Here is a 13,804-nt window from a genome sequence, read left to right on the forward strand (position 1 = left end):
TTACCAGAGACTAGTAACATACACAGACTTTTAATGTCCTCCTAAAGTTGCAGACCTTATTATTGACGCTACTTACTAAGAAGTATTTTTATTCTCAAGTATAGACATGACGTTTTGTCAATACAGAATTCTTAAAAAATAATAGCAGAGGTTTTTAAAGGGCAAAGTGGATGTGGGTCGATCAACTTTTTTTCGTCATCTCGTGTCCCAACAAAATAAAAAATAATATCTTTCATAACTATGCATTTTTGTAATGTATCAGGTATAAAATAATGAATTAACCACAAAGTCAATGTAACAAAATTTTAAAAAGAAACAGAATTCTTTAAATTTATCGATTTTTCTTGGTCACCCAGGAGAAGAATTTAGACTCCCATACAAAAAGAGCATATCTCAATCGCGTATCGGCTTCGGTTTTTTACTTAACAGTGTAAAAAATATATTCTACAATATATCATATTAGCGCTTATTAAAAGAGATAACCTCTAATTTACCAGTTCAATGCTAAAAGTCGTGATAGACAGCCTCTGCATCAGAAACTGGAAAAATTAGGATCGGTTTGATCTAATTTGGCAGTGGAGTTTGGTAGATGTACTAAGGTGTTGGGATTCTTGAAATTGAAAGTTCAGACGCGGTAACAATAATGTATAATAACAATTCAAAAACTAAGCTAACACAAATTACAATAGCAAATAGGGAGCGATATATAACCGAACTTAACCTTTGAAATAGGTACCTATATATAGGTATAACACGAGAGAGCGATATAAAATTCGAGTTGACGTCTGAGTTTAACTCCAAATTGATGCTATCTTGATGGCCGTTACTTCCCAGCTATGGATCAGGCACATCGGATAATATCCGGAATTCAAAAACCAAACTTTTGTCTTGATCTTTATTATTTTACACTGTCTCTGCTCTTAGGTTGTTAAACCTGCATTTATACAGCACCATTCCAGCACAGCGCTGTATAAATTCTACTCAGTGTGTACTATTTCTTGATACTGGCAAACGAATAGTGAAATAGATATAAGTAGTTACATAAAAGAACAGTCCCCCAGTGGTCACTACTACTAACAGTCCCCGGCATTGGGCCAGCGTGGGGACTATAGCCCAAACCATGCCTAAACCATCTCGCGCTTGAGGAGGCCTGTGCCCAGCAGTGGAACGTATATATAGGCTAATTTTTAGGGTTCCGTACCCAATGGATAACGGGACCCTATTACTAAGACCCCGCTGCCCGTCCGTTTGTCTATCCGTCTGTCACCAGGGCTATATCGCATGAACCATGGTAGCTAGACAGTTGAAATTTTCACAGATGATGTATTTCTGTAGCCGCTATAACAACAAATACTAAAAAGTACGGAACCCTTGGTAGGCGAGTCCGACTCGCTCTTGTCCGGTTTTCTTAACGAACAGTCAGTAGCAGATTTTTAATACAAGTACTTATTGCGGACTATACACCTTCCTCAAGAATCACTCTATTGACATGTGCAACCACATGAAAATCCGTTTAATAGTTTTTGAGTTTTTCGCGAACACACAGACAAGACAGACGCGGCGGTGGACTTTGTTTTATATTTTATTATATTTTGTAATGATAAAAGTTCTAACTAAGTAGGTATATTTTATATGTACACCACATAATGCATGTACACTGAGCCTTGAATTGAATAATAGGTGCCAGACATAACAACATTTTCTCCAAGATGCTCTGTTACAAATTTCTTACTCTCAAAAAACAAATATCTCTCATAAAACATTTCCGCAAGATTTTTAACGAATTTTGTACACAAGAGGAATCCCTAAACAAATCGCTGAATTAATTCCCGAGTTTCACGCAATATGTCAACGACGTCGGCACGCTCAGACAATTTTTAAGATTTTCAACCTTATTTTAATGACTATAGGGTATTTAATTATATGTCCCCGTGTTGGAGGACTCTATTCCATTCGTTTAAGAGCGACGAGTCGAACTCTCAGGCATGTCTCAGGTAGTGTTGGTCTCTGCTCTCTTTTACAAAACTCGGCGCTTAGAAAAATTCTTAGTTTTTTAAGTCCCGTGGCGAGTCCTTTATTGAGTCTTTTTTTAAGAACAACTCAAAAGGACTCGAGCCTCCGAATAAAGACTTCGTCAACAATTTCATAGGTTTTACCTAAATACAAGTAAAGAAATTATGCGTTATTGTATTATTTGTGTGCCTGATCCACGAAAAAGACAGTGCATTTCGGAATTTTACAAACAAGAAAATTGAAAGTTCTCTGAAAAGGACTCAAGGCTCTACAAAAGGCTCGGGTCTCTAACAAGTTGAAAAGAAATCGAGTTTATACTTAATATGTGAGTCTGAAAAAATGAGTCGCGTTTCAAAGCAGAGGACTCAAAGAACTCGAGTCTTAAATAACCAACACTAGTCTCAGGCGAACCAGATACTTGTCAATCTTATTATGTACAGTCAGCTGCAAAAATATGTATCGAGAGAATCGTCTCATAAATATGGTACTACGCTTTTATTACACTGGAATAAGATGCTATGGGACATATTTTTGAGTAAGATGTGTACACCGATATTTTTACACTTGACTGTACTTCGATCTCGATGTTATTGAAGATCTTCATTGAGGGGATAAAGATTGAAGATATATTATTAGATTTATTAGTATATTAGTATTAATAATCGAGGCTTAAGAAAAATTGTGGCGTGAGGCTGGTCTGGTGGCTTTGGGACACAAAAGTCATTTTATATGTTAAATACCCTATACATACGATCCGACCAACTTACAGGGATATACACGGTGTTTATTTAGTCGTCTGCAATAATTTACGGGCTGAATACAGTGAATACATAAGTCATACTGAGCAACTTTTACCATGGGACCAACACCGAAATCTATTACCTAGTTACGTAATGTGCTAATTATTACACTAGAGCCGTAAAGTAGCCCCATATGTACTTTAATAGGAGGAGGAATAAATTAAAACACGAGTTGAGAATTCCCTATTCGCACATGTATCTTACAACATTTTACAGTTCATGAAAATATGGCTGTTATTGAAAAGCACTTATTGGATTACATTAATTGAATAAAATTAAATTAAAATATGGTCCTATATTTTTTTGACATAGGTAGTTACGTAATGTGCTAATTATCGAACTAGTGCGGTAAAGTAGCACCATATGTACTGTAATAGTACATTACGATACAAGTGCGAAAAATAGGAAATTCGAAACGAGTTGCGATAAATTAAAACACGACCGAAAAGGGAGTGTTTTAAATCGACACGAGTTGCGAATTACCTATTCGCACATGTATCGTACAACGTTTTACAGTTCATATTTAAATGTTCGACACAGTAACGTAATATGCTAATTTTCGCACTAGTGCTATAAAGTAGCACCATATGTACTGTAAATGTATTTTACTAATTGTATCGGATAATTATACACGCGGCTGAATGTTTACTTGCTTGTTACTATCACTTACCAACAACCCAAAAAACAGTATATCGTGATCTCCAATAACAAATACTTATTACAGATATCGAGGTCATATTTAGACTGGATTTAAAGCAAGTAGCATAGCGACGGTTATAACTGGCCTTATTGCGCGAGATTTAAACTAAGTTGTTATGTACATATAATTTGCATGTTTGGAAATTGTTTTGATCCTGTTTATAGCAGCTAATGGCACACTCAGGCTGATATTATCTCATTATTAAGCAGTTTCGTATGTGCCATGACTAAATTAGTAGCTACCTCCTACCTACGTATTATGTCTTAGTACAGACTCCATTTGCGTAGAAGTCTTATGCATATTATATGCTTGTTTGCAACCGATGTAGTATAAAAAAAAGTCTGTTACATTTATTTCCGTGCCCATCATTGGATGCTTTACCCTAGTAAAAAATGTTATAAGTATAATAGTTGTGGATACGAATACTAATGTTACCTAACCCTTCTGTTTAGTAGGTTCTAGAATTTGAAAACCCAATAAACTTATTAAATAATTATCTGTGTTGTTCGCTGAGCCTTGTTTTATCCATAAAAAAACAGGCCAAGTGCGAGTCGGACTCGCACAATAAGGGTTCCGTACCATTATCTATAAAGACGTTGCTTAACTTCGGTGATTGGATGAGAACCTCGAGATTGGAAAGAATTATTTATTTTATTCTGTTTTTAGTATTAGTTGTTATAGCGGCAACAGAAATTCATAATCTGTAGAATTTTCAACTGGCTGACTATCACGGTTCACGAGATACAGCCTGGTGACAGACGGACGGATGGACGGATGGACAGCGGAGTCTCAGTAATAGGGTCCCGTTTGACCCTTTGGGTACGGAACCCTAAAAATGTTAAGAATTCTCTAAAACAAAACTGTTCAACAATATTACTTGTTTTAGACGCCAAAAGAAAGTAGGTAAGTACACTAAAAAGTAAAAGAAACAGAAAAGAAAGTAAATAGATAATGATGATGACGTAATTATACTGAAGGAACTTCACCTTGATCTTGTTTGTACTCTTATTTATATTTTTCCCGAACAGCAACAGGTGAATTTGATATGACATATTTTATTTCCATATTTATGAGGGTTTTATACATGCGCGTATATTAGCACTGAACTGAGAAAATATTATACTTATACACTTGTAGTATATTTAACAACTGACGCAAAAAGAGGGATGTTATAAATTTAACCGCTATGTGTCTTTCTGTGGCACCATTGCTCTTAAACGGGTAAACCGTTCTATTTAAAAGCATGTTTTCTATTGGTGGTTTTTAGATACGTTTTATCACAATAGTCTCATCACATTGGGTTTTTATTTATTTATTTAATAAGTGTAGGTATTGTATCGCCCCACGTTGGGCGCCAATCGTAGCAGTATTCAATCTCAAAGCAAATTTTCTAATAGTTTTAAGAAGCCCCATGTGTTTCTACGTGTAATACTAACTTAAATATAATTATCTACCTACAAACTGACATGTTGAAACTGTCATTACAGAAATGTTAAAAGATTTTGTTCAGAATGTTTTATCTCTACACTAAACTAAAGGCTACAAACTTTCCGAGGCTGAGTGTAGATAATAAAACTGGAACCTAAACTTATTTAGGTTCAAAGTTTCCCTGTACCTAGTTAGGAATTTCGTTTTCGATAGGCCAAAACTACGGCCAAAACTCACATTAATTTATTTCAAAGACAAGAGTTAGAATTAGCTTCATTTTTGGGTTCGAACAGATGTAACTAGTTACAACTTTGTCGTTGTCGGTGCGAAGGTTCGGTCTCCTATACAAAAGTTCAATTTCTCTACTGACAAATAACCAGACTATAGCTGTCTACGTAACATATACTCGTATTACAGAGACTAGGGAATTAATGAATGGTGGGTGCCACAGGTACACGTTAATAACTCCTTCCATCGTTCGACCCAGGACGTATACTTTGATTGATTGATTGATTTATAGGTAAAATCGTTATTTTACAGGTCAAGATTGCATTGCATATTTACATAGTGCGATTAACATACTGGTAATATTTACAAATTACAACATTCACATTTACAACAAAATCTTAATGCTATGAGCTCCAAGAAGAAACTCGTCTACACTGTAGCATGTCTGTGCAATTAGCAGCGATTTAAGTTTCCTGGTAAACTCATTGTCACTGTCCGCTAACTTTATATCAAGCGGAACCTAACCTTCATGAACCTTAATGTCTTGGCCAGATGACACTGAGTGAACTCCTGAGCTTAGCGAGACGCTTTACGGGGGCAACCAACATTGGCTGCCTGCGGTTGTTCTCACCGCGGCTCCAGTTTGTTTTATACATACCGAGGTTAGACCTAACATATTGGCACGCTGCTAATATGTAGAGCGAAGGTAGCGTTAACACGTTGTTGCGTGCAAATAGTTCCTTAGCTGGGTGGTTGTGAGTTTCCCTATTATATTATCCGGAGCGCCCGTTCCGGATAATATAATAGAGAAATAAGGTTGTCCCGACTCGCAGCCAAGCCCCAAAGGTCGACACCGTGCGTTAACATCAAGTGGACGTATCCATAATAGGCCTTTATGGAACCTTAACTGATTAGGCCTTAACTTATGATGTTATTGTGATTATAGATCCGACATGGTGGTCCGCAGCATCGGTAACTCCCTGATGGTGATCCTGCCCGACCTAGTGGGCAAGAAGATCACCAACTGGTTCGATCTAGTCCGGCCGCTCATTGCATTTAAGTTTCAGACTGTAAGTATTTTAAGAAAGAAAGAATAAGAAAGGATTGTCATTTAAAGACACGTATATCTATCCAATTTGTCCACCGTGCACTTTGTTCAGACAAATACTACATATAGTAGGGACTGCGCGCGCTGAAGGGTCGCCGGCATGTTGACTAAATTGAAAACTTAAAATCGACATTGATATATACCTACATACTTCACGCCAATAAAAAGTGGCTAGCTTTTACAGTTCACACGCATTCTTTTGCGTGTTGTGTAGTCTAATAACTTGTGAGCTAAATAAAATTGAAAGCCTAAATTTGACATTTGCAGTAAAGAGTAGGCTCCTGTGTCCCTTTAGTTGTTCATTGTATCCCTTCAATTGATGACACTATCTATAGGAAAAGTGAGCCTGCCATGTAAATGCCCTAAATCTCGGCCCTTGATTGCTTTTGATGAGTAATTTCCTCCTGGGAACATTTGCCCCACCTGAATTTACACACGAATAGCCAATTTATCTGCAGGATTTCCAAGTGCTTCCAACTATCATGAATGTTTAAAGCAATGGATCCATTTAGTTGTCAAGCATGTAAAGTGCTCTGTGGCCGCGAATACAATTTCCATATGCTTAGGCTTCTATGTCTTGCTTAAATGGGGGACAATTTAAGCTAAGTAGTGAAAGCGGCCTTGCTGGTTATTGTCAAGAGGTATTTTTCTGACTCTTTAATCTTGTGTAATAAAAATAATTTGAATTTTCTCTATAGACTTTAGACAGTATAACCATCTTTTCTATAATAATTCATGCTTATACCAATTATCCGAAATAACACGAATAACACCTTCGAGCGCATGGATGATATGATTGAAAACAAACTTCTAAGACTAAAGGATAACGCACGCTAGAACAGTCTGGTCCGGAGCAAGGTATCTAACACTTCGTTTCCTATTACGGGTGATCGGTGATCGCGCGATTATTTCCATAGTAAACTGGAGTATCAGACACTTCGGCCCGGACCTGGACCGTTCCAGCGTGAGTCATCCTTAATCTGGGAGTCGAATTTCTAGTATTACTGCAGTAGGTGCAAGCGAAAGACTAAATTTGCTAAAATAATAAACTAAAGAGTGTGAAAGTGTTTGCTATTGATGCTGACTACAGTCAGCTTACATTTGTATAATTATGTTCCACGAAAAGGAGATAGCGGGACGGCTTTGAAACATTCTGCACTGAATGGTGAGAAAATACAGGGTCGATTGGAGGAAACGAGCGGGACACTTTATAAGGCTAATAACAAAAATATTCCTCAGATCCTTAATCGGACGAACAACATCTTCGAGCTGGTGACCGTGGAAGCAGTCATCCACGAGAAGGCCACAGACAAAAGGAGCGAGATCTTGAAGCTGTCGGATGAGTCTGATGGGACCACAGAGAAGAATTTGAGGCTTAAAGGTGGGTTTGAGGCAAAAGTTATGCAGATTCAATAATTATAAGGAGTAGTTATAGTTAAAATATTCGCAAACTTTATAAAATGTATAAACGTGACATAATGTAACATGACAAATGTCAACAACCGAAGACGTAAGGGCGATACTGTTATATAGAGAATTATCATTGTACATGTACCAAAATTATTTTCCATTAGGACCTTAAAAATAGTAAACAAACAATACCATGTCGTATGGTAGCTCAGCCAATAACATAATTACATAGATACAAAAAGTTGTATGACTCGTCACGTGATTTGATTTATTTACATTATTTTAATGTGCTAATAGAAAATATACTATATTGTCAACAACGATAAAATAAACAATACTTCACCGATTTCTATTTTTAGTTTTTTAGCCTAAGCATATCCTAACGAAATCCATTTCTAAAATCACTCCAGATACCTCCAGATACTTAGAAAACTATTAACTTCAGACATGGGTCCTCAAAATCCTGTCAGCAATAAAAAATATTCCACTTTCTGGTTCCCGTCGACCCATATCACCGTAATTGAATTTGTCGAGATGATGCGTAATTTTATTGATGTTTTACAACTTCAGGGAGTTTATAGAACTTTTTATGGAAAACCTGTGTTTAGTGTTTACATTATTTATTAATTCATTTGAAAGAGATGGAAATAATAGTTGTAGGCCCGGAGTGTTTGTGCATTCGTAGGTATTTAAAACTATTTTATTACTTAATGTACTAAAGTCCTATAGAAATTGCAAAGAATGTAAACAAATATGACAGTTTGTTTATTATTAACTTTATGGTGATCAGGTGAACAGTCTATTAAAAGCATCATACCATTGAACTACACTGAATACACTGAACAGCGTGTTTTCAATATCAATTTATTCAGTTTGTCTTAAGGTAGAAAATGTAATATATCAAACTATCCATTATCCACAATTGCCGCAAAATACTTAGGAGTAATTTAGAAACAGTCTTCATTAAGTATAAGTCTTAAGCTTAGGTCTGTTTGAGCCTATTTATAAGTCAAAGCTTAATAGAACCAAAGTGAAAGCAGCCAAATTAGAAACAAGGGTAACAAAGGACATTTACAGCGGCAACGAAGCTAAATCACAAACCACAGAGTTGAAAGACATTCAGAGGTAGGGCGCTAAGCTAAGACAAATAAAAAGTGATTTGATGAAATAATGAAAATATTAAAACTAATTAGAAATAATAAATTAAACACGAAATTTATTCAAGTATTCGTAAACAAAAACAAGACAAATTACATAATATAACAAAAACAAAGAAGATATATACTAAAATATATCTAAACATAAAACTAATGAAAAAACTAAACCTAAATATATTAGAACTTAGATATAAATATAAACTAAATATGTATAAAATAACTACCTACCTATTGGCTAATTTTATACTTATACTTTGATTTTCTCGTGTACATTGTGTAAATCCAATAGGGACGATAAATTAAACCAAATATCTTATACCTTTAAGTTAACAATTTTTATACATATATATATCGGGAAACGGCTGTAACGATTTCGATGAAATTTGCTATATAGGGGTTTTCGGGGGCGAAAGATCGATCTGGCTCGATGTTACCTCTGGGAAAACGCGCATTTTTGAGTTATTGTGTGTTTTCCGAGTAAAGCTCGGTCTCCCAGATATTATAATTAATCATTAATTAAGAAGTTTTTTAAGTTACACTTAATTCATTAATTATTTAAAAAAAAAAATTTGATTAATTCATTCATTTTTATAATTAATTTATTTACTAATTTTAATTATTTTTCGAAAATTTACCCCGTAAATTATTTTTAAAATTTACCGAGCAGCAATGACTTGCAAACATTACGAGACATATGTACAAGAGTTGGTCCGAACTCCGAAAGTCGCTAGCAGATCGGGCTCGACTTATTCGATTTTTATTTTATTTATACCACTGTGAGAGATCTTTCAGTATTTAGTGAGGTGATGTAAAATCATTTTTAGAAAACTATTGCATATTTTTTTTTACTTCGACGTGCCTAACGCACAGTAATAGTGATCAGTTCTTGACACCATGTGTGCTATTATTTTATAAACAGAATTTGTTTATATAATCCCAGCTAAATATAGGTTCATTACCATTACCAACCAACCACTCACCAAGACGATTGTCAGACAATGAAAACTAGATCAATTCCATAACAAAGTGATAAGTCAGAATCGGCCCCTCTAACAGTGAGTATGTTTTGCGTGCAAAATCAGCCTATTATTATAAAGCCACTGTTTTGCTCTAAGCGATACCTCTGTCTTTATTCTAACTCTGTGCACATAACCTCGTGGTAATATTTCATGAGATATATCAAAATTACCAGGATTTATTTGGCTATAAAGTCGACATGTAAAATAATGGCTACACAAAAAGTTACTTATCCCAAGGGAAAGGTATTACAATTAGTAATTATAAATGTGATTTCTATTTTAGTACTAGGTAGTATGTTGTTAAAAAGACTCGAAAAAGAATGAAAAATTAAAGACTACAGATTGTTGAATTTTTTTATTTGGCAATTTATTTTGCAGTATTGCACCTTTACTAGGTTGATGAAACTTGAATATTATGTAGATGAGATGTTTTTTTTTTAATGTGTTAGTACCACTAGCCGATCTTGTTATACAGGTTGCTACAATTTTTTATTTATTTTTTTCAAGAAGGAAACGGTTAAGTAATATTTGTACAGAATGTGAAATCCGTCAGTTACATAGTTTAGGAGAAAATTAATAAAAACATTTTAGGGTTAAATGGATGCCGTGGGGTTCCAGTTGGCTAAAAATTTGTATGAAATATTGTCTCCTCACGGGGCATCATCTGGTAATAGTTTTGAACAAAAATCTCTGGGAGCAATTTTTCAAAGGCTATCCTGCTACACCCTTTTTGCAGTTTTTCGCAAATTACGCAGGGAGCACAACTTTTTTTATGTTTGTATAATTTGACATTCCTCCAAGGACTATCATAACATCACGCTTTGTTTTTTTAGGAGATTTTTTTATAAGATTTGACTGATGTAAAGTCTCGGCCGGCACGCATGTAAATCAGGTTACCCTTCCTCGGGTTTGCTAGCTTAAGGGGAGAGAGAGAAAGTGTAGGGTAGGGTTGCCATAGCTGCATTAATTTTTTTTTTAATTTAACGGCTCAACGTCGTGGACACCGGGACACCAAGCTTTATACGGGATATGTCTCGGTGTACGGGGACGTATGGCAACCCAGTGTAAAGCTTAACTTACATGTAAAATTTTATAAAATAAAACGAGTACAAGTGTTGTTCTTACGTTGTATTTCTTGCTCTATTTTATTTGTATAGCATTGTGTTACTTAAATATTCATGACAAATTCTACAACCTCGCCTAGTAGTGCCTATGAAGCTGATGGTCCCGGGTGCGGATCCCGGTAAGGGCATTTATTTATGGGAATGGTTTTTTGACTCTTAAAGATATTGTAAAAACTAAAAGCTCTTGACCATCGACGGACTTTCCATTTTTGCGATAAGTTATAGCATTTGTCGAAAAGGTATTTCGTGTCGCGATGACGCGCAGATTTGTCAAATCTAACCTTTAATAACATGACATTACGATTCAAAGCAGGCGTTTTCGTGATTGACATGATCCATAAGTTTTCTAGACGTATTTATTTTACAGGGATGCCTAAGAAGAAACGTTACGCGTATGACGGAAGACGATTGCCTGACGTTATTATTTTACATCTTAAAGGTTTGGAACACGATTCCACAGTTTTTTGATAGCTGGTAATATCTCTAATATGGCCACCGTATCACAATATTTTAAACGATTGTGTTCAATTGTAAAAATATACACAACGCACAAAATCAATAAAAGACGCGAAATTAAACAAATATTGCGTTGGGCGTCTAGAATATTAAGCACCTGTGTTTTGTAAATGGCACTTGTCATATTTTATGTTAAACATATTGTTCTATAAATGAAACATGAAACGAACTAATGATTGATATTTTTGCACATGGTGTACACAATGCACCCATATCGTATCTAGACCTAATAATAAAATTTTTTTTTCGACCAACTTAGGATCATATTACATTTAAATTATTATATTAAAACGTAAGATTAAAGTTTAACTTAAACTAAATTAAATTAAATTAAATCAAATATACTCATATTTTAACCTAATCTTAAGTCCAGAGGCTTGGACACCAGTACCCCTAGTGTAAATATTTTCGACAGCGAAACGTGACGTACGCGTTTGCGTTAAGTGTCATTTTGTATGAGATTTTTGACATTCCAAAACGTCCCGCTTGGCGCGCTGTTCAAAAACCCATACAAAATGAGACTTAACGCAAACGCGTACGTCACGTTTCGCTATCGACTAAATTTACACTAGGGGTACAGTACGTGAAAATATTTGACGTATCTTAAATTTTGAATCGGGCCGATATAATGCGCAAAACATGAATCTTCTTGAGTTCCTTTTTAAATTAGTAATTTATGACTTTGAATAACTACAAATTATTGTTTTGTTTGAAGACTCGTTATTTTATTCATTTTCAGTCAGAAACTTACGTAGGTACTTACTACTTAATCATGAAATCCTTTTAAAATTGTGGCTTCAGTCCAGTGGGACTATTTCGCTAGTATCAAGGTATTAGGAGCCTTAAATACGACTAAAATTGTACGGTTAATAAAATACAGTGTACGGTGATTTTATTAGCTCTAGTAAAGCGATAGCTGGACTTTACAAATAGCACGTAGACTACCGGCCGTTGACTCCAAAGTGGTGGTTAAACGCGTTTCATGATTAATTCTCCATTCACTGCACACTACCACATTAGTTTACTGTATATTATATATTAATGAGCAAAATATAAGAATTAATCACAAGGCGTGACTATCAAGATGGCGTTCGAGCCGTAATCCTTCAAGTTACCTACTTATTAATACAAACAATTTTGTTTGAAGAAACGTCACTTTTGACACTGACATATCCGAGCCATATCGTATGTAGACCTAATATTTGACGTATCTTAAAGTTTGGATCGGGCCGTAATTCTTTATCCTCCTTCAGCACTGCGTGGGAATATTATGTTTCTAATATTATTGCTGAATTTCATGATTATATGAAAATTATATTTAATTCCTTTACAATGTCGATATAAAACACCCTTGAAGATACACTTAATATGATTACGAATACTTACGTGTAAATGTGGGTACGTTTGACATTGCCATGTTATGAGGAAATTAAATTACGAATAACATATTCTATGATACTTACACATTTGCCTCGGGTAACCTTATTTGCTAAGTGTAAGTAATATATGTATTATGAAAATACGCCTGAAGGAATTATAGTTAAGGTCAGAAATACATATTTTATTGAATTATATCCTAACATTTATTTGTGTATTATAGTCTGTAAACACAAACAGTAAGACTATGTCTGTCGATGTTGGAAATGAGACAGTTCTAGCCAAATTACGAGTATAAATCATATAATATACGTTGTTGTCATGGGCGTAGGCAGGTACAGGCAGGCGGGGGGCAGCTGCCCCCCTGAAGCTCAAATTTTAAATGTTGCGTGCTCTGCGGCGGCGTTGTTGTTGTAAAATGTTATTGAATTATTTCATTGTGCTTTAAGTCAAAAGTTTTCTAGCAACACATACTTTGATAAATAGCACATTCTTAATTAAGGCTCATTATTAATGTATCACAATCACACTTTTGCATTAGTTTAGTCGTTGTTATTTTTTGAGCACATAGAATTAGATGTATTATTCTTCTTTTTGATGACAATATGAGGTACGATTTTTTTTACAAAGAATTAAATAAATATTGGCGTTGAAACTCTAGGCCCATGGGGTCCCAGCGCGCACAAGTTTTTCGGAGAAATTGCGAAATGTCTGGTTGACGTAACTGGTAACCGAAGAGCTGGCGGCTTCCTCGCACAACGTATCCATATTGCGATACAACGAGGAAATGCCGCCAGCATCCTTAGTACAATGCCTCAAGGGCCTATTTTGGATATAAGCTAGTTATAGTAATCATCTGTATATTGTTAGTGTAAATAAAGAAAAGAAAACAAATAAATAAATATTCACTGATGATGTGTTACG

General features: G+C 35.2%; 1 protein-coding gene across 3 annotated transcripts in view; it reads left to right on the forward strand.

The window, feature by feature from the left end:
* LOC133529481 (soluble guanylate cyclase 88E) overlaps positions 1-13,804 on the forward strand; it is a 184,645-nt gene that overhangs the window by 152,139 nt on the left and 18,702 nt on the right. For all 3 annotated transcript variants that reach the window (XR_009801142.1, XM_061867195.1, XM_061867196.1), the window contains 2 exons: positions 6,116-6,239; positions 7,517-7,658. Coding sequence is in view for 2 of the 3 variants with exons in the window: in XM_061867195.1 (XP_061723179.1) it covers positions 6,116-6,239; positions 7,517-7,658 (266 nt within the window). In the remaining variant the exon portion in view is untranslated. The remainder of the gene's footprint in view (positions 1-6,115; positions 6,240-7,516; positions 7,659-13,804) is intronic.

The sequence above is a fragment of the Cydia pomonella genome, chromosome 21 (genome assembly GCF_033807575.1).
Source record: "Cydia pomonella isolate Wapato2018A chromosome 21, ilCydPomo1, whole genome shotgun sequence".
In the NCBI taxonomy this organism is placed as follows: Eukaryota; Metazoa; Arthropoda; class Insecta; order Lepidoptera; family Tortricidae; genus Cydia; species Cydia pomonella.